The sequence below is a fragment of the Equus caballus genome, chromosome 19, assembly GCF_041296265.1.
Source record: "Equus caballus isolate H_3958 breed thoroughbred chromosome 19, TB-T2T, whole genome shotgun sequence".
NCBI lineage: Eukaryota > Metazoa > Chordata > Mammalia > Perissodactyla > Equidae > Equus > Equus caballus.
Genome location: NC_091702.1, coordinates 34,426,641 through 34,453,727, shown reverse-complemented (window position 1 = coordinate 34,453,727; position 27,087 = coordinate 34,426,641). Strand labels below are relative to the sequence as shown.

Sequence of the window (27,087 nt, the reverse complement as noted above, 5' to 3'; positions counted from 1 at the left end):
CTCCAGTCTGTACCCTCTCCTTCCAGCCTTACCTGGCCAATCTCCATCCCCCTTGAGCTCCAGGTCCCCTCCAGCAGGTTTATGGTCTTTCTTGCCCTGTGCCATTGCCTGGGCTTCTTCCTCTGCCTGGAATGCTCTTCTTCCACCTGCTCTGTTACCTTTCACATTCTTCAGAACTCAACCCTGGCATTGCCTGCCTTGGGTGCTTCTTTAACTGCCCCGGCCCCTCTAAGGATTGGATGTCCCTCCCCCTACATACTCCCAGTGCTTTGTCCTGCACAGGTGCCTGGCTCATGGAGCGCTGCGTTCTGTTCTTCACTATACTTAGTACACTCTCATCTATTCCTGGCACAATGAATGTTTCTTGAATTGACACTTCTTCTCACACCAAACATGCACTTTCTCAGAAGCATATTCGCAATCAACATCACATCTTTGGACAATTGTATGACCAGTCAAGAGAGTAACCAAAGATTAGGCTGTGGTCTGTGACTCTGGAAAAATCTATTAGATTAGAAATATAGGGAGCATGTGTTTTCAACCAGAAGTCAAGACACACGATCTGAGAAATATGATCACATATTTTTCTGCCCCAGAAAAATTTGAATATGTAATATCTATGGCTACCCAACCTGATCTGTCATTTTTGCCTTACTACGTTATCCAAATATGCCAGCTCAAGACATTGAAATAATAGCTATTAAGTAAGTAGCTAACATTCTTGGTGAACTTACTATGCAGCGAGCATTATGTGAAGTGCTTTGCAGTCATCTCATTTAATCTTCTTAACTACACTTTGAAGCATATCTTTTTATTATCTCCATTTCACAGATGAGCAAACTGAGGCTTAAAAACTTGCCAAAGGTTACACAGCCAGCAGTGGACATCTAACCAGTCATGGACGAGTAGTCTGTTTGATCCTCTCAGTGGTTCTCTGATACTGACCTAACCATGACCTCGTAACCTTATTAGATCATCAGAAGAGCTACTTCTGGGCAAAAATAGCCTGTGGCTTCCGGAAATTTTTATTAAAACTCTAAATCTCCTGGCAGTAACTTTCAAAAGTCATGATTCAGACCAGCAGTGATATTTGAAAATGGAATCACAGTGCGGGTCTCCTGGTGCAGAGACCCTTTCCCTGCCAGGGAGGAATGCTCAACCTTGACATTTATGACAATCTGTGTTCTTCCTGTTACCCGGTCTTTTGCCAGCAATGTCTGTTGAAAGGCACTGACCCTCATGTGATCCTCCCTGAGAAATCCTCTTTCAAGTTTAATCGGTCTGTCCTCTTCCTTGGTTATCATTTCACTGGGATCTAGAGCAATGTTTCTCAAAGTCCTGACAACTGACCGCCTGCATAATAATCACCTAGTCACTCATAAAATGCATATTCCTGGGCCCCATCCCACAGCTATCACATAGACTCTCTACAGATTGGAGCCCAGGAAGCAGCATTTTAACCACATTCCCCAGGTAATTCTTATCAATACTAGTGTTTCAGAACCGAAAATGTAGGAATTCTTAGGCCCCAATCCTGAACTACTGAATCAGAACTTGCATTTTAAAGAAATCCCCAGGTGATTTGTATTCACATTGCTGTGCATACAGAAAACCAGTGATCTAGAACAGTGTTTCCCTTTTTTTCTTTTTTTTTTATTGGTGGGGAAGATTGCCCCCGAGCTAACATCTGTGCCAGTCTTCCTCTATTTTGTGTGTGGGATGCCGCCACAGCAGGGCTTGATGAGTGGTGCTAGGTCTGTGCCCAAGATCTGAACCTGTGAACCCTGGGCTGCCAAAGCAGAGCGTGCAAAGTTGACCACTATGCCACCAAGCTGGCCCCGCAATATTTTTTCACATCATGGCATGCAGAGAAAACAAAAGCATTTCTCTGGCATACAGATGAGAATGCCTGCTGCGGTATCAGGGCTCAGCCTGGCCACCCGGAAGGCTGAGGAGATTGGTATCTCAGGCATACCCGTGCAGCAGCGCACTGATTGAGAAGCACCGATCTACTTAAGTACACCAAGTTCCTCTAACTTTCTTCATAAGACGTAACTCCCTAAATCTTGCTCCTTTTTATTTCCTTCATCATTTATCATTGCTTTTCCTGCATACTAAGAGTCAGAAAGGCTACGTCCCAATCAACCAGATCTTAGAAATCTTCATGCAATGGAAGAATGCAATCTCATCTTCAAATTCTAGGTGGACTCTTTGAGAAACGCAGAGAGAAAATTCTGTCTGTTATTCTGAAGAGTCATCTGCTATGGCCTAAGGAATACTAGGAAGAAATGAGAGCCTTCTTCCCTCTGAAGAATGCTCCTTTCCTCTTAGTCCACAAATCTGAGGATGGAGGATCAGCCATATGCAAGGTGGCTTCCTCTCTCCTGAAGAATGTGCCAAGAAGAATGTGGTTTTGTTTAATCTTGCCTTAGCAAAATCTGCCAGCTTATAAACTGGACAGGTGTCCCTTCTCTTAGCCAGCCCCTGATAATGGGACGACAGTTGGGATGGAAGGAATGGAATACCTTCAGAAACCCTTCCTAGTGAGACCATCTGATCAAAATGACCAAGAGTCAGGACACACCATCTGACTTGCAAAGCCCCCAGCTACATGGGAACCCCATTGTTTGGGTTGTTTTCCCACTAAAGAAAATGTGGAAAAATTTTTAAGCTCAAAATGGTGAACTCTTACTTTGATGCAAATACGATAAGGTCTGCCCCTAAATGAAGGATTGTCATGGCTTAAGCAAGTACAGTTGAGAAAGCAGTGGGGAGAACTGTTACCACCAAACAACTCACTTTTTTTCTTCTCTTTCCACCTTACCTGCAAGTCTGTGTCTAATTCTCTCCACCCAGCTTCCCCCAGTCAGAGCACAGACAAAGTAGCACGCATTTTGGCTGGAGTGTAGGGCTACCCCTTTTCTGTCCCAAGACTGTACATCCCTCGAGTCTCAAAAGGCTGTCTGATCTTCCCTTTGTACCCCAGCTATACCCATGAAAGGGCTCTTCCTGAAGTCCCTCTGCATTAGGAGTAGAAAGGACAGTGACCAGAGCATGCTGTCACTTGCCACCTCTGGTTAATTTTCACAGAATTCTTCCCTTGATCCAGATACAGAGGCAAGCAGGTCTTTCTTCTGCTCTGATCAAGAAGTTCAGAGAGCGGTTGGCAGTTCACCCAGAGTAGCCATGATATCTAAGAAATGACTGGATTTTTCTCTAAGTTCATATCAAGAACAATTGGTTAAAAATTTCCATCCCTAATCATCTGATTAACAAGTGCTAAAAACATAAGATTGGGGAATGCCGAGGACTGGGGCCTCCCAGCCCCAATAGCATAGCTAATTTACATGACCATTTCAAATACAGAATACTGAGCCATCTCTCTGCTTCACGGTCCAGGATGAAGAACAAGCTGTGGTACTTTGAATTTGGCACCTCGGAGACCTTTGCAGCCACCTGCAAGAAACTCCACGACCACATAGAGTTGGAGGTAAGTTCCCAAGTAGGGAGAAAGCTTCGGGCCTTGGTTCTGCTCCTGGACGGTCACATACATCCTCAGGACATGTCCCCTTGGGTTGTTAAGAGGTGATCCAGAGTGTAGTCCATTTATTTTACCTCCAGTCTGTTCCCAAACACCTCCACATCCTCACTCAGAGGAGGCTCCAATGGCTGGACCTGCCTTTCTTGGCCCATCCAAGGAGTGCTAGCAGTTCTGGGGCCTAGAAGCCCAGAGGACCCAGGGCCACAGTCCATTCCTGCCCTCAGCCCTCTCCCTGCCATGGCCCTACAATTCCTTCTTTTCAGAGAGGCAAAGACTTACTTGCTGCCAGCACAGAGAGAGGAGCTGCTGTTGGGTAGAGGCCATGTCCCAAGCTGGGTAAAAGCCTGGGAACTGATGGCCACATGGCAGCAACGGTGAGGGGTATGGGAGTTAAGGCCAGGGGTGACCAGACATCCCCCAGCTCATCCCACCTCTGCTTTCACAGCTGCTTCAAGGAGCCAACTCATAGGTACACGGGTCGAGTTCATGGGTATGCAACCTGTGCAGTCGCTCAGGAGGGCCCTCAGTTTAATGCTCTTCTGTCATCCTCTTGAAATTCTTGATAATATTTTAACAAAGGGCCCTGCACTTTCATTTTAAACTGAGCCCCTCAAATTATGCAGCTGATCCCGTTGGTGCACTCCTGTTTTACTAACTCTTCCCGCACTTGTAGCAGCCTGCCTCAGACAGTTTGCCTGTCGGCTTCCCTTCCCTGGCTGATAAGCTGCTCACTTCCCACCCCCTCCCCCCACTTCTGCTGGGTTGGTCTCGTGAACTCTTCTTGCTGCTATGAGAAGGTCTCCCTGGTCTACTGGCGACCTGAAAGCCCACACTTCTATTTGCACCAGCTCTCTCTCTGCTCTGAGGGACCTCAGGCCCATCAGTTCCCCTGGCCATAGTTCTCAGCCACCAACCCCACCTTCCCGTGGGATTCGGGCCTGTGGTCTTGTTTTCACTTGAGAAAAACATGTAAAAGAGGCCAAAGAGTTCAGCCAGGATGGGCTCCTCCTGGCCCACCGGCTTTGTCCCTGAGCCTGCATTAGCAGTCATGCGGGGCCTGGGCATCCTTTTGAGGGGGAGCATTTGGCCTGAAGCAGTGTGGGAAAGCCCCACCACTCCCAGCCGGAAGGGAGCCTGCGCTCACACGGAGTTTTCACAAACAGAGCACAAAGCCAGAGATTCTGTGCTTTTATTTGACTCATCTGCCTGCCTCTCCCCATCGGTTGCTGGGTTACCAACCCCAGGGTGGGAGGAGCCGATCCTAGCTAATCCCCTGAACTCTTGGCCAGCTGAGTCAGAGGGCAGAGAGGCCCAGCAGCCAGGGGCATGTGTCCCCCAGGTGGTACCACCTACACCTGGGAGAAGCTGAGGAGCCAGCCGTCCTCTGTTGATAGGTAAATCCACTGCCTGGGAGCTGCAGCGAAGGAGGAGAGGGCTGGGCTGGAGACTGAGTGAGGCTAACAGAAATACGTGTGCATTTTTCCCGTTGGCATGATCGTCTGGTGGGGTCTCTTTAAATATACCCCAAGTGAGGGTCAGCCCTGGCCTAACCACTGCCAGCTGCAGGCACACAGCGACTGCTTGTTCTCCCTGCAGCTGGCCTTGAAACTGTGCCCAGAATAGAGCAGCTCAGCTCTCCTGCCTCTGCAGCCCGCCCTCCCAGCTCCAGGCTCTAGGCTGGCCATGCCGAAGTTCCCCTCTGGGGCCAAGACGCCCAGGCTCTTCCTCAACCACAGAGAGGGCTGGTGGCCTCATTGCTAAAGTCGCTGGTGGCCTCTGGAGGGGATGGGTTGTTCACACTGTAGGTCCTGGGTGGCTTTGGGGAGCACTTCCTGTTTTCCTTATCTCCCCGTAAGGAGTCTTTTAAGTGTTTATTCATGAGGGTAAGCGGCATGGTGGTGGGGGGTGGGGGGGGGCAGTATGAGACAGGCAGCTTCTGACAGCCTGCAGAATTGGGGCAGGCACCGTTTTTGCATCCAGAGAGCAGTGGGTGGGTGGTCCTGTGCCTTGTGGTCCAGAGGGGGACAGAGAGACAGATGGGGCGAGGCAGGTGAGTGACAGGTGTTAGGAGGCTGCAAAGCATCACAGGTAGATGTGAGAGCATCAGGGGCCTCAGGAAGAGGAGCCGTGTTAAGTGACCTTCTAAATGTGGCCACTGCACAGCACAGCTCAGGCTGTGAGGACCAGCACACTCATCAGTTCAAGGTCAACGGTTCCGAGAATAACTCCATACAGGTATTTATACTACATGTCACCGTTCTCAAAGCCAGCCTTGTTCCGTAGTCACACTACAACCCTCTGAGCTAAGTAGGCCAGGTATTATTATCCCAGTTTCATGGAAAAGCAAGCTGAGGCACAGAGGTTTGGCAGGGTAAACAGAAGGAAGAGAAAGTAAAAAGGGAAGAGGAAAAAGTCACATGCTTTGACTGCCTACCAGAACATGTCCTCATTTGACACAATAACCCAGTAAGGCAAGTATTAGCACACTGTTTAAAACAAGGAAACTGAGGTTCAGATACATGAAGTAATTGACCATGATTTAATTGCTGGAAACTGGTAAGAGAGAAGATTCTAGGTCTCCCAGAATGAATTTAGCTTAGAACCCAATAAATAGAGATTCACCTAACAAGTGTTAGAGCTCAGTGAATTCTTCAGCCTGGATGCACTGTTTCTTCCTCCTTCAGTCAATGTGGGCCCGTTTGGTTTCCTCTCAGCTGAGGCAGCTGGGCTGGTCTGCTGAGAAATGCAGTAAAAGAACAGAAGACATGTCCTCCCGCTCATTTGAGGAAGGAATGGATGGTAGGAGACAGTCAGAGAGGAAAACTGCCTTCAGTTTACAAAGCTTTTCCCACGCAGCGTGGTTTATTTTGACCCATAGAATACTCAGGGCCAATATTAATGTCCTCACGTTATGGGTGAGGGACCCGAGGCTGAGAGATTCAGCCACTTGAGAAGGGGCACAAAGGTAACAGGGGAACAGATAGTGAGGTCTGTTTAGTTTCTTCGTGTGTATGTGTGTGTGTGTGTGTGATGCTGGTAAAAAGTTGGATGGTGAAAGCTGAAATGAGATAATGCAGTGAAGGTCTCCATTAAAAGTCTCTCACGTGGAATACAGCCTGTTTCTCTGAGGCCAGTGGCTTGTTGAGAAAGACCAGGAGACTTGGTGTCTTCTCTAAAATAAAGCTTACAGCCCAGTTGACAGATCACGCAAGAGCTGGTTAATACCGTACTCACTCAACTAATGCTAAGGAAACTAGATCCAGGGGTCCTGGGGAGCCATGGGAACCAGCTCGCTCTGGACACTGTTTTGGGGGGCTCAGAGACTCAGGCAGGGGAAAAGGTGACTTTAGATCTACTGCTCACCTGCAGACACTCGGCCAGAGCTGGCACAGTGAAATGAGCCTGGCCTGGACACACAAGACCTGGAGGTTAGCCCTGTTCTGCAGTGAGGTTCAGTAACTTGCTGAACTGTGTGTCTGGGCCTCAGTATTCTCATCTATAAAATGGGGAGGGGTTAGACTACTGACCAAAGCTATTATTCAGATTAAAGTTTTCAGGTTTTTTGTTTCTTTTAAGTAACAGGCAGTGATACTAAGTGTCTCATGGAATCTGCAAAGCAGCCCCAGGTGGCAGGTGTCATAATTACCTTTCCAAAGAAGGGGATAGAAGCTGAGAGATAGCAAGTCCACTTGAGGCCCACAGCCTGTGAGTGGTCAGGTCAGGCTTCAAATCCAGATTTGCCCAAAACTTGGGAGTTTCAGGGCAGTACTGGCGCTTTGGTCTAGAGCAGAGAGTCTCAACCACATATGGGGCATATCTGATCTGCTTTAATTCACATACTTTCATTTAACTTTTCAGATAACGTGAGATTTTTATGTTTATCAAAAAGAGAGCATAAAAAAATACTGCAAATGCTCGCTCTAAATGCTTCCTTTACTGGAAAACAGGGGAAGGCCTGTGAAAACCAGTGCTGTTCTGGAAAATGGGTGCTCAGTAAGTGGTGTTTGACTCCCATTAAGAAGCCAGCACGTCACCCACATGACTGTCATCATCCCTGGTCTAAGGCAGTCTCTCAGGTCTCTTGGAGTCTCTGACTTCTCTTCCCGTCCAAAGCCACCATTGATGTTCATTCTAATCTGATTTCACCCGAATAAACTGCACAGTGAGTCACCTCCCCCACCCCAGGCCCAGAATAGCCTTGCAAAGATTTTTCGGCGCCATTGTAGTTAGGTGGAACAAACCAGGCAAGCTTCGACTCGAATGCTTATTTTATATGCTGTGGAAATTTTTCACTTTACTGGCTAAAAATAAGAACTTCCAAAATTCCTTGATATTTTATCTACTTTAAAACAATGTTCAGAAGGGAAAGCTCGCTGGCTCCACTAATAGGAACCTCTGCCCGGGGAGAAGGGAGTCCACATTTGGAGCTGCTCAAAAAAATCGGTTATCTAATATATCTTAGGAATCTCTGCATATCAGGTCCCCCTTTTAATTGAGGATTTTTTAAAAAATACAAAAGTCTTGAGAACAGTATATCAAATACTCTCATTTCCTTCTCACTTAGAATTGATATTTGTCACTATTTCGCTTTATTCCCTTCAAGTATGTTTTTTTAATCAAAGAAATAAAATATTACGGATAGAAGTGAATTCCCCCACAATCCCATCATACTCTGCCACTTGCCTTTCTCCATTCACCAGTATGTTCTGGAGATCTCTCCGTGTTGATGTTGGTAGAGCTAGAACATTCCTTCATTCCTTTTAACTGCTTTGTAGTGCTCCGTGAACACCCCACCCCGTGATGGCTAGGAGGAGCAGGAATGGGAACTCTCAGACACTGCCCGTGGGGACGTTAGAAATAATCCACTCTGTAGAGTAGTCTGGCCATGGACAGTGAACTGAAGATGCACTTATAGACCACAGGGCCCAGCACATTCTTCGCAGCCTAGACCTAGAGAATTTCCTGCACAGGAGCTCACAAGAGGATGAGCACGGAGGTGCAGTGCAGTATTTTTTTGTTACAACAAAATGGAACCAACCCAAACATCTGTGTTACTGTAACACTTTGAAAAAACAGTGTGAGCAAAAGTACTAAATGCCACCGAATTATACACTTTAAAATGCTTACTTTTGTGTTATGTGAATTTCATCTCGATCTTTAAAAATTTAATTTTACAAAAGGGAGTGCACTGGGCACAGCGCCAGGGATATTGAATCCATATCGTGCTATGGGTCCTCTCTATGAGGATCCTAAATTCTAAAACCAACATTTAGAACAGCCATGTGCATGTAAAGACGCTTAATAATGAATCAGATTACTTTAAGACTGGGCGGATGCCTTTAGCCACTCCAATACAATGGAGTGCCATTATTTTTCAAAAGAGAGAAATCAAGGACTTTACAAGTTAAGTAACTTCACTGAGTTCACTCAGCCAGTAAGTGGTAGAAGAGAACCCATGGCACTCAGGCTCCAACTGGGGGCGCTCTCTTCTTCTGCCTTGGTATCCACCTGCAATATTGCACACTCTTAAATCAGAGGGGAAGAGATCTGCATGTACCTTGGCCTCTCCTGGCATCACCTAAACCTTTTCAGCTTGGGCAGCTAGAGCCTTTCAGAGCTTGCAGTAATGAAGGTGGGAAATAGCCAAATGCTCATGCCATCAACCCAGCAGCCACAGTGATTCCGAAAGAGATGAAATGAAAACGTGTTCACGGGGAAGGGAAAGTTGAGAAGAGCGCTGGAAGGGATTTTGAGTTCTTGGAAAATACAAGGTGGCATCCTGATCATGCATCAAACCCTAGAGCCAAAAGGAAGGCTGGCGTGGGCCTCAGAGAGACATCCCCCTTCTAGTCTATTCCTTCCTCCATCAAGTCCAGTGGCTCCATCATCCCAGCATTATCCTCATTGTGAGACCACCCAAGGTAGCTCTTGCCACTTCAGATTTCTTCTTCTTACCCATCCCACAGTTTTCACTGCTCCAGATGCCCCTACCTCAGTTTCTTCCTGCTCCCTCCTACTATGTGTGCTAAACCCTTTTCCTGAGTATGAGAGTAATCCAAATTCATGGCAAGACATTTTAAACTATAGAGGGGCAAAAAAAAGAAGGATCAGCACTGTCACAATGTCAGCCTTGTTTCAATCCTGTAATAATATTAGCCCCTGTTTCTTTAAAATCAGGCGTCTGGAGGACCTCTATGATTCCTTGATTTCTTACATCGTTATCCATTTTTAAACACAACTCCATCCTCCCTATCTCTCTACCTCTTTCAGCCGTGCACCGACTACAAGTTTCCTTCACTGATCCCTAAAATCTTTCAGCCTACTAAGAAGAAATTATTTCTGTCAATTTTCTCTTATAAAATCCCATTGTTGGCTTGCAGTTTCTGACACATAACTTTTTCTCTCTCTTAAACAACCCTCGTTTTTATTTCCTACAAATGTGTATCCTGTCTTGCACTTCAAGCCTCCATTCATCCGTATGATTTTATTTTCTTGTTCTTTTCTATTTCCTTTGTTCTTTGTGAATTGATTTGATTTTCTTTGTCTTCAGACTCCTGGCTATACATACTTTGTGTCTTCCAAGGACTTGGGAATAACTTTTAAGGATGAATTCTCATGCCTACATTTTCACAAAGCAGTGGGGAGATACGCAGCATGTTGGATTGACAAGGCCAAGGGGGTCTCAGAAGACCAAGGCACCCCCACAACAGGTTCTTGGAAGATTCTCTAGGCTAACCTCTACCCCAGCGAGCTTAACTTTTCTATCACCAACATCCCGTGGTGAAAGAATACCTTTCCCCAAGCAATGTCTACCAGACAAATGCATCTTTTAGGTAATGAAGAACGTGTCAGTGGGAAATGTATTATTTCTCTTAGACTTTTGAGAATATTGAAGAGAATTCATGATCTTCCTCTCCATACTCAGGAGATTCAGGGAGCTTGGGGAAGAGAACCATTCCAATTCTTTTCTGCTTCTACAACTGGGTTATGAAACAGACGGAGAATATTATATGCCAATATGTCCTGTTGGCTATAGTGGGTCGGTCTTTCTTTATCTATCTTAGGGAGGTCATCAACTTGCTGATCCCAGTCTTCTACAGAAGAGGAATTAAGAAGGTAGAAGAATTGACTCTTTTTAGGAAGGGTATATAATCTAACAAGGGATTGGATAAATGCCACCATGCATTCATATATGTTCTATCTCAAGTCTGTTACGATCAACAAATTCATAACAACTGCAGCCACTTACAGAGCACTTACCTTGTGACAAGCTCTGTCATGGCACTTTCATACATTGTCTATTTAATCCTCATAAAAAATCTGCATGGTGTGCATTATCCCCATTATTTGCACAAGGATGCTGAGTCTCCTAAAGATAAGTAAATACTCCAAGGTCAGATGAGTTTCTAGCCCACGTGCCCCCCAATGCCACAGCACCCCCTGTGTAGGAGATGGCATCTATGGTACACTTCTGCTTTCCACCTAATGCATGTGCTTATTGAGTTGGCAGTGCGTGCCCATTCAGGACGTGGCATATCTTTTAGGCAGTCAGCTGTCTGAAGCAAGGACTCTATCTTATTGATTCTGTACCTCCAGGGCTAGCGTAGTGCCTGAAATGAAGTAATTGCTCTATAGTTATTGATTGTAAAGTTGAACCAAAGTATGAAAAATCTCATAATTAGTGAACACGAATAGAAATTACCACCTGACCAGCCTCAAGTGATAGCTTTTTGTTGGAAGCCACCAAAATAAAAGGGACCCACCTTACTCCATTTGTGGCAGAAAGGGAGAGATGGCTGAGCTTGCAACCCTGCACTCAGGTCTTCTCCTAACTGTGCGGTGAGTGGGAAGACCTCCCACGCCCATCTCTGAGCTGTTGCTTGGACCTTTGAAAGTAGCAGAGGGTCCGGGACAACTGTGAACCCAGGACAGGAAATGCCAGAGTTCTCCCACCTCTTTCCCACCAACGAGAGTTAAGACACTGAGTGGGCAGAGCCATATGGCAGCAAGGGTGCCTGGCAGCTACAGGATCAGAGGAAGTGGCCCTGAAAGGCAGAAGGGGTCTCCATTCTGAGCCCTCTCTTATGGCCCAGAAGCCTACCTGCCTCTGAGCCACGCAAGTCCCTATGGCCATCAGCCCTGCTCGTCTCCAGGAAAGTTTGATCCCTCAGAAAGCCCCGTCCACCCAAAGTTGATCTGAGCTCCCCAGACAGACAGCAGAGCCTGTTAATCTGCATCCAGAGTAAGAATGCCTCAACACACCAGGTTTTTTTAACTTGGGGAGGGTGGAGCAGCGGATAGGAAATGGCTTTGCCCTCTGTCCAACTCTGAGGCAACCCACCACCACAAGCTCTGAGAAACAGCAGTTTTGTGTTGGAACCTGGCACCCAGTGCAGACTTGCTCCTGGAAATGAATTTGGTTCCCCCCCAGCTGCAATGCTCTACTTCCAGCCTCCCTGCCAACACCCCCTTCCAGCTGCCCCTCTCAAAGGCACCATTGTGCCCATCTGGCACAGCAACAGAGGAGGGCTGAAGAGGAAGAAAACATTTTCTGCCCATGGGATGTTCTTAAGCACGTTGTGTGTACATGGCCTCAATGCTGCATTCCTTGAGCCCACACAAACCCGCCAAAACTCCATCATCCCTGTCACAGATGGCAGCCACTTTCCAGTCTAACTGGCCCACCGCAGCTTACTGTCAGAGAACGCAGAGTACACAGCAGGGTGGACGAGGCTGGCGGGAGGTGGGTCATGATGACACTTTTTCAGTACGGCATGCTAGCCTGCCAAAGGAAGGCTGAACGTAGACTCTGAATCTCTGAACTGGAAGGGGATTTAGTCCCGCTTACCGCTCAACAAAAAGATTCATTCTGGCACATTCTGATAAATGCACATCCAGCCTCCTCCTGTTATGCACTGGATAACAATGTTTTAGGCAACGATAGACTGCATATACGACAGTGGTCCCATAAGATTAGTACCATAGAGCCTAAGAGTGTGGTAGGCTATACCATCTATATTTGCGTAAGTATATGCTATGATGGCCGCACAACAGTGAAATCACCTAACAATGCATTTCTCAGAATGTGTCCCTGTCATCAAGTGACGCATGACTGTACTCCAAGGACAGAAAGCTTACTGCTTTTCCAGAAGCCTGTTCTATTGCTGGACAGCTCTGACTTTCAGAAAGTTCTTCCCGATGTTGAACAGGGGTGCATATTCTTCATATCCTTCCCTTGTCAGCACTTAGCACAATGCTTGGAACAAAATGAGTGCACGATAAGTGTTTGTGGGATGCCTGACTGAACTCCCCATCCATTGGGCCTATTTCCACCCTTTGGGGGCACATAAAACATGCCTTTTTGCTCCACCACGTGGCTGCCCTTCATAGGGCTGAAGATCTATCTTCCATGTCATCTCCTATTGATCTTCATTGAGCTAAACATCCCTAGTTCCTTATATCACTCAATGTGATAAAGACCCATGACTTTTCTGACCACTCTTCTCTTGACAGACTCCATTTTTTTCCAGTGTCTTCCTTAAAATAAAAAATCAAATCCCTTGTATCTAGAATACTCCAAAAATGGTCTCATAGGTAACAAAGCACAAGATTAGCAGGCATCAGGTACATGCTCTGTAAGTTGGACTGTCTTCTTGATCTTGCCATTTGCATCTTGTACAGGAAGACTGCAGGTTCATGAAGCCTGCCACGAACCTGAATAAATTTGGAAAAGAAGGAGCTTCCTTAGTTTCACCAAGTCAATGTTTCCTCATCTGTAAAAATGAGGATACAAATAGCAATATTGCAGCGTTGTAAGGAGCAGACATAAAATCTATGAAGTGCCCTGTTCATAATAGTTACTCAATACATGATATATATTAATATTATCATATAACATTTGTGTGTATTAAATTAGTATCTAACTGCCCATGATAGACATCAGCTCCTAAAATGATATAAAACAGCCCCTCTGAAAACAGGGGAAGCCACTGTCCTGTAAGATTTACCTACATGCCAGGCCGATCTTTTGTGTGTGTAGATAGTTACTGGACTGACTTTCAAATAATACTATTACTACTCATCAATACCTCTCAGTTTACTGCCTTTTCTTCCCTCAGGATACATATCAGATTATTCACACTAAAAATATTCTCTTAGGTCTTCTCTCGGAAAAATAGACATCATTGTTTGCCCTGGCTGCCTTTCTTTCACTCCCAGTAAGTTTCTCTATTCTGGCCATAGGCCCTGCAGCTATGCAGATGTCCACTGCCTTCTCAGTGGTGGGCTGGAGCCAGCTTGCTTGTTGGCACATCTCTTCCCAGTTCCAATTCTGCTTTCAGTGATGTCACATTGGTAGCTTAACATTGGCCATAGTGGAAGTATTTACACCATGGAACACCACAATCAGATCTTCCTTTTTTTTTTTCTGAAGATCTTGCCATTAAGCATTTAGCAGCACACCACTGCCTCTAGCATTGACCTGCTGTGAGCACCTTGAGGCCAGGGCCTGTGTTGTGTTTCTGCTCCATCCCCAGGGTCTAGCACACAGTAAGTAGGTTCTCATCATTCTTGATGGATGAATGAATGCTTTTGTCTTCTGTCTCTTAATGTCTCTCTCATATATGATGCCCCTATCTCTCACATCATGCCCTGTGTGCCCTATTCTTGTTACCAACTGTTCAGATATAGATTTCCCTTGGCTGTGATCAGAGGACCACTTCTGGCAGACTTGGATTAACCTTCCATATCTCTCCCCATTCAGTCCACTTCATTCAGTCAATATATTCATCCTGGGAAGTTGTGGGAATTCATCTGAAAGGAAGGAAACCTTGTCAGTTTTCTTTAAGGAACACCTTGGTTTCCATTTTGGGATTTCTCCACACATTCTTTCTTTCAATTAACAAATAATTTTATTGGACATCTGATATGGGTAAGACCTGCTAGGAACTATGGATAACACAGAGCTGTGTAACATATGGTACCTACCCTCTGGGAGCCTAAAGTCTCCTGTGGACAGGCGAATATGCAGAGTACATGGCAGGATATACATTCCACATAAGAGAGAAAATCAAAGCAATGAAAATTCAGAGAAGGGGAAGATCAGTTTCTAGCTAGAGCATTGTGAAAACCTCATAGAGGAGAGAGCTTTTGAGTTGGAAGGGTAGGATTTTCATAGGCACAAAAGAGCTGATGGGCAGTTTAGGCAGAAACAAAAGCGAGGAGGCCCACCTCCATGGCAAATACGTAGAACAATTCTGGCTACCATGGCTGGCTTTTGCCGGGGCCCACCTAACCCTCTTCTTTAGCTACTCTCTTCTTTCCAAACCAAAGGGGACCTTGAACCAGTGCCGAGGCTTCCCCTTAGTCTAATTTACATTCCAATCTTCCAGGCCAATTCACAGAGAAAACATCCTCCCCACCTACCTACCAAAGCAGAAATGCTCCCCCTATAAATGAGCACTACCACTCCCATCCTTACCTGGGCCCTACAGGACCCTGGGGTTGTACAGGGTGGTATATCAGTGCTTTCCCTTCACCTAATGCCTATCAGCATCCTATTCCCTCAGACAAAGGGGTGAGGATCTTGGCCAGGTATTTATGTCAGCCACCCCTCTGCCCCTGAGTATATATCTGAGCCTTTGACATGGAACCCAGGCATCAAGGGAGGCCACTCTCTCCTCCTGCCCATCCCACTCTCAGCCCATCAGAACCCCTATTCAAGTGTGTCCAGATGTTGTCCACCTCTTCCTCAGTCCTCTCTCTTCCTCCCCACTGTAAATGAAATATTAGTTTCTCAAGACATTGCCCAGCACTTCCCTCCTTCCCTCTTCAAAAGATGCCCCCTCCTATTTCTCACTCACTAGGGAAGGAAAGGACTCCAGTATCATCCCCAGACCAATGTCCCACCTCTACCTTCAGCATCTTCTCCTCCACTCCATCTACTTTTCATCTTAGGCATTCTCAAGTTCCTCTTCCCTCTATGCATCTATCCAACAGGTATTCGTTGGGCATCTCCTTTGCCTCAAACATCCATGAGAAACCTTTTCCTCATTCATATTACCCTTTTAGATCCTATCTTCTCTTTCCAGCCCCATCTGCCACCAAACCATATAGCTATTCTGACTCTGCCTTCACTACCACCCCAGCTACCCCTCGAGACCTTAGTTAAGCCCAACATCCTTTAAGAGACAGCTGTGTAATCCAGGAAGGTCACTTACCAACTCCAGGCTTTATTCTCATTTTGGTAATTACAGATTACCAAATCTAATGTTCCATCTGGCTTTACCATTCTAAGATGCTGTGCTTTGGCCCTCAGTCAGCTGCCAAAATTCTTCTTCACAAAAATCACTCACGACCTCTTGATTGCCAATCCAAATGACCAAAGGTCTAATTCCAGATCTGCTGACTCTGATTAGCTATGTGACATTGGGCCATTCCTTTCACCTCTTTAACTCCTATTTTTCTCATTTATAAAATGAGGTAATTGACTGAATAACCTTTCAAGACTCTTCGGGTCTTTGATTCCACGAGAACACAAATCAGGAGAAGAGAGAAAGCGAGAGATCCTTTTTGGAGAGTGGACAGGGAAGGATTCATGGAGAAAATGGCATGAAAATCTTCATGGTAGAGATTTGGAAGAAAAGCACAGAAAGGATGCCAGGGTGTCCTCCAGGGTCTCCTACCACTAGGAGACTGTAATAATGGGCCTAGACAGGATCATCATCCACCGATCAATAATTCTATAATGAAAGATTCAGACTGACAACACCTGAACCCACTAACCAATTGGAAATCACCAAAAAATGAGGCCAGCAAACTATGTGCCTCCTAATGAGATGCACTAGGAAATACGCAGCCCCATTGATAAAGCATTCTTGCCAAAAAGTCAACCCTGAATCTGATCAAGCCTCTAGATCTAAAAGTACCAATTTAGTGAAAATACAGGAGATAGACTGGGAATACGTTTAAAAGACACCTCAGAGATACAATTCATAAAATCCAGAATCTGGGATAAGACTACAGCCTTACTTCTCAAAGTGTGGTCCATCACACACATTGCATCACTATCACCAGGGAGCATGTAGAAATGCAGAGTCTGGGGCCCCACCTCAGACCTCCTGAATCAGAATCTGCATCAGAATAACCCTGAAGTGATTTGTATGCACACTGAAGTTTGAGAAGCACTGTTGTACAGGACAAAGGACTCATTTCTTTCAATAGATATTAAAAGACAGGAAAAAAAGGACAAGGAATTTACAGATCAAAAGAAATCTAAGAGGCATATCAACCAAATTCAATCTGTAGACTTTTCAGACAAACCAATCATTTTTAAAAATGAGACGAGGAAATTTGAACAATTACTGGATATTTATCTATATCAAGGAATTATTATTACTTTTTTAATAGTGATAATAGTATTGGAGTAATTCTTTTTTTGTCTTATTTAAAGATACATACAGAAGTATTTGTAGATGAAATGACAGAATATCAGGAATTTAGTATAAAATAGTTCAGTATGGAGGTGGGGAAATAAACTGGGGTAAAGTTGAGGCAAGATTAGCTACAAGTTGCTAATTGCGGAAGCTGAGATTTGGGATATGTGGGATTTATTATTCTCTCTTCTTTCCTATATATTTGGAAATACCTATAATAAAAAGATTTTAAAAGAAAGACCAAAAAGGAGTCATCAAAGATGGTGGGGACGAATCAAGATAACACAGTGGCAGGGAACCCAAGAAAGAAAATTTCAAGCTGAAAGGGGACAAATGCCCCCAGATCCATTGAGTCCCGGGTTACACCTTCCATCTGTCCTGGAAGAGGTCATTCCAGAGAGCAGACACAGTCCAATGGCAGGAGTACGAAATAAAACCCTCTGCGTTCTAAACCAGAGAAAATCGACGTAGTCTGTGGCACCGTGAATTGAGGTTAGAAGAAGGGAGAATTTCCTAGTTGCTAAAAACTGAAACAGGTCATCAAATAAATTATGGGATCTCCTTCTCTGAGGACCTTCAGAAATAGGATCGACAGGGCTGAAATGGAGGCGGCCTCGCTCAGGAGGGATGAGGTTCCGCCACCTTTTCCAGGTCACCGAGGCCGGCAGGCACCGGGGCGCGGAAAAACCTGCAGCCGGGCCGGGAAGCATCAATGCCCTCCCTCACCTCCTCTGCCCTCTGTCCCTCTCAAGGAGCACGGAGAACTTGGCAGGTCCTTGTTCTGCCCAGAATTACGGAGATTTTAAGAATCGGAGAGATGCAGCGGCGGAGGACGGGGGCGGGAGATGAACACGAATTCCCAGTGCGTTTCATGTGCACATAGATGGGTTTTGGCTTCCTAATGCGGTTTCCGGTTACCTTCGCACCGGCCCTCCACCAAACAAACAAACCGTCCCTGGCTCAGAAAGAATCAGAGCTACGGGTATTGTCCTCGCAAGAGGGACCGATGTTGAACGTTGCCGACAGCTGCGGCGGGCGCAGCGGGGCCTGGGCGGAGGCGGGCGCGGGCCGCTCCGGGCCTGGGCGCCGGCAGATTCCTGAACGGCTTCCAAGGAGGCAGGAGCGGGGCTGGTCTCGATGCACCGCGCCCCACCCCGTGCCTGCAGCGCCGCCTCGGACCCAAGCGGCCCGCCGCCCTGTGCTCGCCGCACGCGCACACGGTGAGCAGGATTCCGGGCGTGTGCGCGCTCGCTGCCCGGGACAAGAGCTCTGTGTTTCAGCCCCACACTGGGCTATAAATACCTGGGTTCCGCTGCCGCGCAGCCTGCGCTTGGAGGGGAGCCTGCCAGCTCAGTTCTAGGTTAGGGATGGCTAATGGGGCACGCAGGGACCGCCGCCCTCCTTGAGCTCTCCCCGGGAGCCCCCCGGGTCGGAGCCTGGGGAGGGGGCCGGATGACGTCATGGAACTGTTGGAGGATTTAGCTCACAAACCCGCCCGGGAGCGGCCCCGAGCCGGTGTTCCATTTAAGCCGACAGTGTACCACACTCTCGGCTCCACTTTCCCAAACACGGCACGACAACTTTCCACCTGTCCCCAGATGTCAGCGGGCCTGGGGTTCTGAAGGAAATCAGGGTGTGATGACCAGACCAAAACCCCAGATAATGAGCATGTACGTATGGGCTGGCAAGGCTCTCACTAGCATGGGTCAAGCCAAGAGCCCATTAAAATGCTTCCAGCAAGGTCTCAGGTAGTGGGAGAATGATTTCAGGCCAAAGTATGCCCCATGGCACAGGTAACATTATTACTAATTCTAATAATAATGCAGACAGCTATGGAATGTTACTGCCTTCCAGAGACCAATCAAACCCTTGAAGTAGATGTTATTGCCCCATCCCTACCCTCATTTTACAAATGAAAAAACTAAAATTTTGTGAAAATTTGTAAAATTAAAATTTAAAGCCCAAAGAGATTAAGGAACCAACGCAGGATCACACAACTAGCAAGTGACAGAGCTAAGATTTAACCCGGATCTCTCTTCAAGCCCAGGCATGCTCTTTCCAAGACGCTGCATTGCCTCTCAGTTTTCAAATAGGTGCATTCCAAGGGTGGGGGCATCTCTGTCCAACAGTCTCCAGGCTCCCCCCACTTCTGTTCTATTTGTCCCAGGAAATAATGGGGGACGGCGACAATCTGTCGGAAAGCAGAATGAGGACTGTTTGCTCTTCCAGAGAGAGGTTACCGGCTTACCAAGTTAATAGCTAACACGCCTAGCTTGTTTTGACTGGAAAGGGAGGGGACAGGGTATACTTAAAACTGCAGTAGGGAAGAAGGGTGATCTGTGGAGTACTATGTGCCAAGGTCTGTGTTGTGCTAGTGGTATACTTTTTTTTTTTTACGAAGCTAGCACAGAGGCAATAATAATAATAATACTGGTATCCAACATTGATGTGCCAGTCACTGCCCTGAGTACTCCACAAGATAGAGTAATGGTGGGAGATCTCAATTATTCAAACAACAGCTGGAAGGTTAATTTTGCTGTAAGTCTGGCATCAGCAAAAGTCCCGGTTTGCCTCACTGACTTTCATCTCTAAAGCAGGACCTGTCATCTGACTGCTGGGGTTTGCATCCTACCTCTGCCAGCTTGGAAAGTGGAAGTTGTGTAGCCTTGAGCAAGCACCGGAACCCCTGTGAGACCCTGTCAGTTGAGGGTGGCGATGGTGCCTCCCTCATCGCATTCACGTGAGGATCTCAAGAGACAATGTAGGTGAAGGACCAACCCAGTGTGCAAGGACGCTCCCGCCGCGCTTGAGCCGCTAATATTATTATTATTACCTCTCAGAAGAGAGGGGGCATTTTCACCAAGAATGAATACATTAAGGTGATACGGTAGAAGTAACTACAACCAAGAAGGAAAGTGACTGTGCTGTCCAGGAGGTAGTAAGGATTTGGGAAGACAATGCTGGGCACAGAGTTGAGCAAAGCTCGTTTCAGAGGGTTTGGAGAAAAGAAAAGTCTGAGCCACTGAGATTCTAGCCTAAATCCCTAAATAAGAATATGTGTGTAAAGGATGGAAGAATGGGAGCATTCCAAACTAAATTTCTAATGATTCATTAATCCTATTGAGAAGAAGAAGGAAGAGTTAAAAAAAAAAAAAAAAAAAAGTCACCATGACAGGAACAGGGGGCTCTGAGTTGAGCCCATGCTTTCAGGGGACTGTACACATACACGCAAAGGCAGGGTGTGAGCATGCAACCAGGTGTCAACGCACAAAAGCAACTCAGACCTATGAGCCTGGCTTCCAGCAAGCTGAAGACCAAGCAGAATGTTAGACAGTGTTTGAAGCAAAAAAAAAAACATGGAAAGCATAACTCATTAGGACTTTGCCATTCCAAAAGAGTTTTTATCTTTTCCAGAGAGAGTAGCTCTAACCAAAAATGGAAGAATGGATGCTAAAGATGGATACCACAGCCCAAGGTAGATCAATAGAGAACTCTCCAGCCGTGGAAAACACACGCATTTGAATCCAAGTTGCTGGACAAGCCTATAGATGTCATTCCAGGGCCACTTTGACAAATCTAGGAAACAGTAGGTTCCCTCCAATAAGAGGCAAACAGACAACGCCCCAGTTTTCAAAAAATTAGAAAAGGGTATATTCTGGAAACCACAGATTTCTACACTTCATCCTGTCCCTGGCAAGATTCTGGAATAGAGTATTAACCATATATTTTCCCTTTACACACAGATATTAGTGACTTAATACGAGTTCTCTTTTTCCTTTTCTGACAGAAGTTGCAGGGTGTAGTCTTGGAAATGCTATTTGATCTCAGCACAATGTCCTATGTTTTAGTGGAAAGAACACAGGATTGAGGTCTGGAGACCTGGCTACAAGTCAGCCTCCACCATTAATAAGTTGGGTGATCAAAGGCAAGCTCCTTAACCTCACTGGGTTAAGGGGCCTGAAATGGGGCCTTAGGTCCCTCTCATCTCTAAGGTCCATAATTCCACATTGTAATGAGAAGTAGGCTGGGTGACAGTCCCGTCCAGAGGATGCAGCCCCGATAGGGCAGCCACATCCCGAGGGCTGTATAATGCATGATGTCTGGAGTACTAAACTGACCAAGGAGATGGCTTGCTCCCTGTTTTTGCCCTTTATATACATGTACTAATAACATAACCCTCAAATGATAGGAGAGCTATAGCAAAGGGTCATAGAATGAAGATTTAAAATAAATTATATGGACTGGAGGAGGCTTGGGCTGAAAGCCAGATGAAATTAACTGACATAAATGTAAAGCTCTATGTCTAAGTTATTTAAAAAAAAAAAATACCTACAGAAGCTCAGGATAGGGAGGAGCTGGCGGAGAAGCAGACGATGAGCTGAGGGTCTGGGTGACTGAGATGACCACCCATTCAAGCTGCAGTGACTCAGCAGTTATCTAGCTGCTAACTAAAGAGTTAGCACAACTTTAGTCATATTTAACAATAAGGATAGTGATAACGGTGACATGTGTTGAGTCCTTACATGGGCTTCCCACATTATCTCATTTCTGGGGTGTGATAGCATCATAGGATCACAGCCCAGGAAGTGCTGGTGCCGTTGCTGCCTGTGCCATCAGATCCTGTCGTTGATGTTGTTTTCGATGCTGGGGGTCTTCCAGAGTAGGAGAGTAACAAACTGTAGTGTGTGCAGAACAGGGCAACCAGGATGGGGAAAGTCTGAAAACCAAGGCCCACAGGAGGGGGCTGAGAGAGTTGATGGTGCTCAACCCAGAGGAGGCACAAGCAAATGATGGTATGAGAGAGAGGTGAATAAAGGAGAGGTTAAGACTTGGGCTCTGACCGCCTGCTGTCAAACCTGTGTTCTTCCATTAGTAAGTTGTGTGACTTTGGGCAAGTTACTCAACTGCCTCTGTGCCTCAGTTTCCCCAAAAGTAAAGAGAGGGTAGTCATAGTAACTAATTTATAAGATTATGATGAAGGTAATAAATGAGATGTGTATAAACGCTTACCTCGCAGGTGGCAATGCTTAATACATATGCACAATGGTGATGGGGATTATCATTATGTATCTGGTGGGCTGTCCCTATGGAGGAGGAAGGAGGGTTATTCTGTCAGCTTCAGAAGGGAGAAAAGGACCAATAGGTGGAAGCAGGAAGAAAAAGAATCTGATTCAACATAAAGAAACTTTTCAAACAATCAGAACTTCCCAGTGAAGAAATGGGTTCCCAATTACCAGAGAAGCCCACTCTATTCCATTTTGTAGTTGGGGAAACAAGTCACAGGGATGAAAAGATACCACAAATTAAGAGCTTCAAAGAAATCAGGTGGTTAAGCCAATATGAATGGCAACAAACCCTACCTTTCTATTCCTTCTCTGTTGAGAAATCTCTGGAAGTTTGGATTTGTAGGTAACCTCCAAGACAGTGGATTTTTGTTGCATGCTTTTGGTTTTTCCTGCCTCACAGTAAGCAAGATAAAGAGCCAGGGCTTTGTAGTCAGATTCCTTAACTTTGAACCCCTGCTCTGTTATTTATCAGCTGTGCAGTCTTGGATAATTTAGCCCACCTCTCTGGGTCTGGTTTTTTCTTCTGTAGATTAAGTAAACTCACTACAATCCTGAGGAACAAGGATCAGAGCTAATGTATTTCTTGCTGCGTTGGTAAACACTGTGCCAAAGTGGGCTGGCTTTATAGATACGCGAGACAGGCAAATTCAAGACTTCTGGCCTTTTGTGCCTGCTGGGGGATGCAGAGGGTGGAGACTGGATAAAGAAACTCTGCTACATCAGCAAGCACGTGTGCCAAAGTTGCACTTACGATACAGATACGGGAGACAGGCAAATTCTGAAAGCTTTCCAAATCTTAAAGTCTTGTACTTCTCACAGGAGGGACAAAATAAGAGGAGGTAAAATGAAACTTTTCTGTCATTTGCTGAGAATCTACTGTGTTAGGCTCTGAACTCAGTGTCCCACCAAATCTTCACAACGCTTAAGAAGGGGCACGATTGGTGATATTCAGGTTAGACTGGAGAACAGTTTTGCAATTATCGTGTGAACCATCCCTAAAGCCCTTTTAGACCTGTAGAGGGTCCTGGACCCATCTCACAAAGTGGTCAAAGGCCTGAGCAACTTTGCCCAAGACTCAGCTTCTGACAGAAGCAAGCTGGTGGCTGAGAGTTTGTCACATCCTTCCTGAGAACTCCCACTGCAAACAAAGACACATAAACACACACCCAGAGCACCTTGGATTGGGATACGCTGAGCACACTAACACGTGACTTTTTCTCTCTGCCCCTCAGTGTGACGGCGTTGGGGTAGACCTGAGCAACATCTTCCTCGAAGGTATTGCCATTCTCAACATTCCCAGCATGTACGGTGGCACCAATCTCTGGGGAGAAACCAAGAAGAACCGGGCTGTGATTCGGGAAAGCAGGAAGGTCGTCACGGATCCCAAGGAACTGAAATTCTGCATCCAAGGTAAGCCAGGCACAAGGAAAATTACTCTAGGTCAGTGCCCCGGTGGGAAGGGTATTCAGGTGGATCTGTTAGTAAACTGTTTTAGGGCCTATAGGAGACTCTAGAAAGCCTGACAGCCCGACGAGGATCTGGTGTGCTGGGGATGTGCTGACTCATCATCCCTGATCTTGCAAAGTTTAAAACCTAATTGAGAAGAGAACATTCACAATAAGGGAGCCCTAAATGACAGTCAGTCAAAATGTGCGACTCCCTGAGGTCAGGAGTCAAACGCTGCTCCTGTCCAGATTACCAGTGTCCTCCACTACATAAATTCAATAGTCAGTTCTCAACCTTGATCTCACTTCACCTATCAGCAGCATTTGACCCACTGATCATTCCCTCTTCCCAGAAACATTGTTCATTGGCTTCTAGGACTTCACATGTCCCTGATTTTCCTCCTACCCCACTGGTAATTTGTTCTCAGTCTTACCCCACTGGTAATTCGTTCTGAGTCTCTTTTGCCAATTCCTCATCTTCTCTCTAACCTCTTGGTGCAGGCGGGTTCCCAGGCAGGGTCCTCGACCCTCTTCCCTTTTCTGTCTGTACTCACTTCCTTGATGACTTCATCCACTCCTGAGATTTTATTTAAATACCATGGGAGTGCTGATGACTCAGCATGTCCAAAACTGAACTCCTAATGTCCCTCCCCCAAACCTTCTCCACCCACAGCCTTCTCCATCTCAGCTGATGATAACTCCAACCTGCCCGTTGCTCGAGCCAAAAAACTTGGCACCATCCTTCACTCCTCTTTTTATCTCACAGCTCACATAGAATCCATCAGAAAATCTGTTAGCTCTACTTTTAAAAAACATCCAGGATCAAGCCACTTCTCACTACTGCATTCCTACCACCACCTTGGTCTGAGCTGCCATTTTCTGTCCCCTGGACTACTGCACAGCCCCCTGACTGGATTCCCTGCTTCTACCCCTGCCCTGTAGTCTCCTCTCACCACTGCATCAGAAACCCCAGCGAAAATATGTCAGATGATGCCACTCTCCTGCTCAAAATCCTGCAGTGGCTCAGAGTAAAAGCCAAAGATCTTCATGTGGCCTGAAGGGCCCCAGATGGTGTGGCCTCCCATTATCTCTGAGACTTCATCTTCTACTACTCTCCCCCTCACTCCCTCTGCCTCCACCACCCTGGCTTCTCTAACACAGCAGGTTCCTTCCATGAACCAACTATTCTTTCTGCCTGGAACAACAAAGTGGTGTGCCTTAGAGGCCATCAGCTGGGCCTTCCCCTTTTAACTCACCAGAATACAGAGCACAGCTTTCTTAAAGCTACCTTGACCCCAGGGCCAGCCTGGTGGCACAGCAGTTAAGTTCCCACGTTCTACTTCAGTGGCCTGGGGTTTGCCAGCTCAGATCCCAGGTGCAGACCTACACACCACTCACTTGTCAAGCCATGCTGTGGCAGGCATCCCACATATAAAGTAGAGGAAGATGGGCACAGATGTTAGCTCAGGGCCAGTCTTCCTCAGCAAAAAGAGGAGGATTGGAGGCAGATGTTAGCTCAGGGCTAATCTTCCTCAAAAAAAAAAAAAAAAACCTTCACCCCTACCCCTTACTAGCCATTTCCACCAGTGAACCAAGTGGGGACTCAGTCAGAGTTCCTGGCAGCTCTGATTTCTCTGTGGATTGGATGAATGGCTCCAAACTGATCTTCAGGGGTTCTCAAAGAACTGGTGAGCTGGGGGAGAGAGGCCACGTGTGAGGGTATTGGCAAAGACACCACACCAGGAGGCAGGAGACTAGGTTCGAGTCCAAGTGCTGCCACTAACCTACTTTTTAGCATCTCAGGTTTTTTTGCTATAGAATCAGCATCTCATGTAAAATTTTGATAATTGAATGGATGAGTTGAACCAGATCATTGATTCTTAAACCAGGCCTGCTTGTTGAAAATGAAGATTCCTGGGCCCTAACCCAGATCTCGCTAATCAATCTCTGGGTTTGTTCCTGGGAATCTAAATTTGTAATGAGCTTCCCAGACGACTCTGCTGGGCTGCCAGGTTTGAGAAGCACTGACGCAGACAAGCGTTCATGACTCTGGATCTGTGGTCTTGGATGTCCCAGGCCATTAGTGTTAAGACTGGATGTGATCCCACCAGTAGAAGGAGACAAAATTTGGCTGACCACCGAAAGGAGAGGTTACTTGCTTATTTCAGACACATCTATTAGACAATCAGATTGTTATATTCCAAGGCAAAGTCATCAAGAGGCGTCATCTCCACACCTTCATCCTTTAAGAGAGGACTCAGGACTTCTTATTTCTCTGTTGCGCTCTTAAGTCCCCTTTATTTCACACAGTGAACTTTTCAATTTGTATGAATTATTAAACTGAATAATGTGTTTCTCCTTCCTCCCTTGGCAGGGGAAGTTGTGGGTGCTAGCAGAGGGTGGGGGAAGCGCTGGAGGTTGTAGAAAATTCCTGCAAACTTTCCCACCCTGGTGCCCCTGCCCCAACCCCCACTCTGGCATCCAGCCCCATCAGAACAGTGTCAGGGGGCTTGGGGAAGCTCTTGCTGAGGATGTATTCTGGTTAAGACTCAAGGACTACCTTCATCTTCCCCTTCCATGTCTGACCATATATCTTCCCCTTCAAGCAAAAGTAATGTGTCTGCTGATCGCTGTTGACTATCATATACAGGAACTCTCTTCCTCAAATCCCCCTTTCCCACCCCTAGAATGTGCTTTCAGAGCTAAAATGAAGCTGCTTCCTGTTCTTCAGAGAAGGACATGAGCTGATCAAAGTGGAGGCCAAGAAGGGGGCCCTGGCTTCTGGGTTTTGCAGAGACACCAACATTGAGCTTTCGTTTTGAAAGGGTTGTGATCTCATTTAAATTGAGATGTTAGTGGGGGAAAGTTAAAGAGGCAACCTATTTTTATGGAAAAGCGTTGGCCTGGGAGTCAGGAGACCTGGGTTCCAGTCCAGACTCTGCCTTTCACTCGTGTGTGACTTTGGGCAAGTCCTTTCACCCTCTTGGGTTTCAGTTTTTATTACCTGCAAAATAGGCAAGTCCAACAATCATATAGGTTCCTATAAATCATAGGTTCCTTACGATTCCACGGAATTAAGGCATGGCAGGTTTCAGTCTAGGTAGACTCCTTGAACAGGATTGTATGGCAAGTTTCTTCTTTCTTTCAGTGTACTTTGTCCCACAGTTTATAGGCCAGCAGCTGAGAAGGTAGGAATCTCTCTCTTCAGGGTCTTCATTTGTCGGGATTCTTTACTCCTTGGAAGTTTCATTGGGATTGGAGGTGAGGGAGAAGCCAGGAAAGAGTGGTGGGAGGAAGGGGATTTATCACAAGAAGTGTAAGCAGAAATGACAGTAGAAGGGGTTACTGTCCAGTCTCTCTCATCACAGGTCAGTCTTTCTCCTTGGAAAAGCAATCCAAAAAAAAGGCGTTTAAGATTAGCATGGAACGTGTCCTATAAAAACATTAGCTGATTAGAAAGCAATAAGTGATACTGGGGAAAGCAGCAAACTTGCAGTTGAATGACCTGGGTTTCAATTTAGGCTTTATACTTTCTAGTTTTATAAACCTTGGGAAGTTACCCAAACTCCCTGAGTCTCAGCTTCCTCATCTGTAAAATGGGC

General features: G+C 46.2%; 1 protein-coding gene and 1 long non-coding RNA gene across 8 annotated transcripts in view; one reads left to right on the top strand and one right to left on the bottom strand.

Annotated features, from left to right (window-relative positions):
- The window catches only part of DGKG (diacylglycerol kinase gamma), a 236,116-nt gene that overhangs the window by 167,232 nt on the left and 41,797 nt on the right, over positions 1-27,087 (top strand). For all 7 annotated transcript variants that reach the window (XM_070242677.1, XM_070242678.1, XM_023623474.2 and 4 more), the window contains 2 exons: positions 3,400-3,490; positions 23,273-23,450. In XM_070242677.1, the coding sequence (XP_070098778.1) occupies positions 3,400-3,490; positions 23,273-23,450 (269 nt within the window). The remainder of the gene's footprint in view (positions 1-3,399; positions 3,491-23,272; positions 23,451-27,087) is intronic.
- On the bottom strand, positions 12,680-18,434 carry LOC138918975 (uncharacterized). Its single transcript, XR_011428784.1, has 2 exons — positions 18,277-18,434; positions 12,680-13,255 (listed from the first exon to the last, which is right to left on the bottom strand). It is a non-coding gene; the product is annotated as an uncharacterized lncRNA (long non-coding RNA).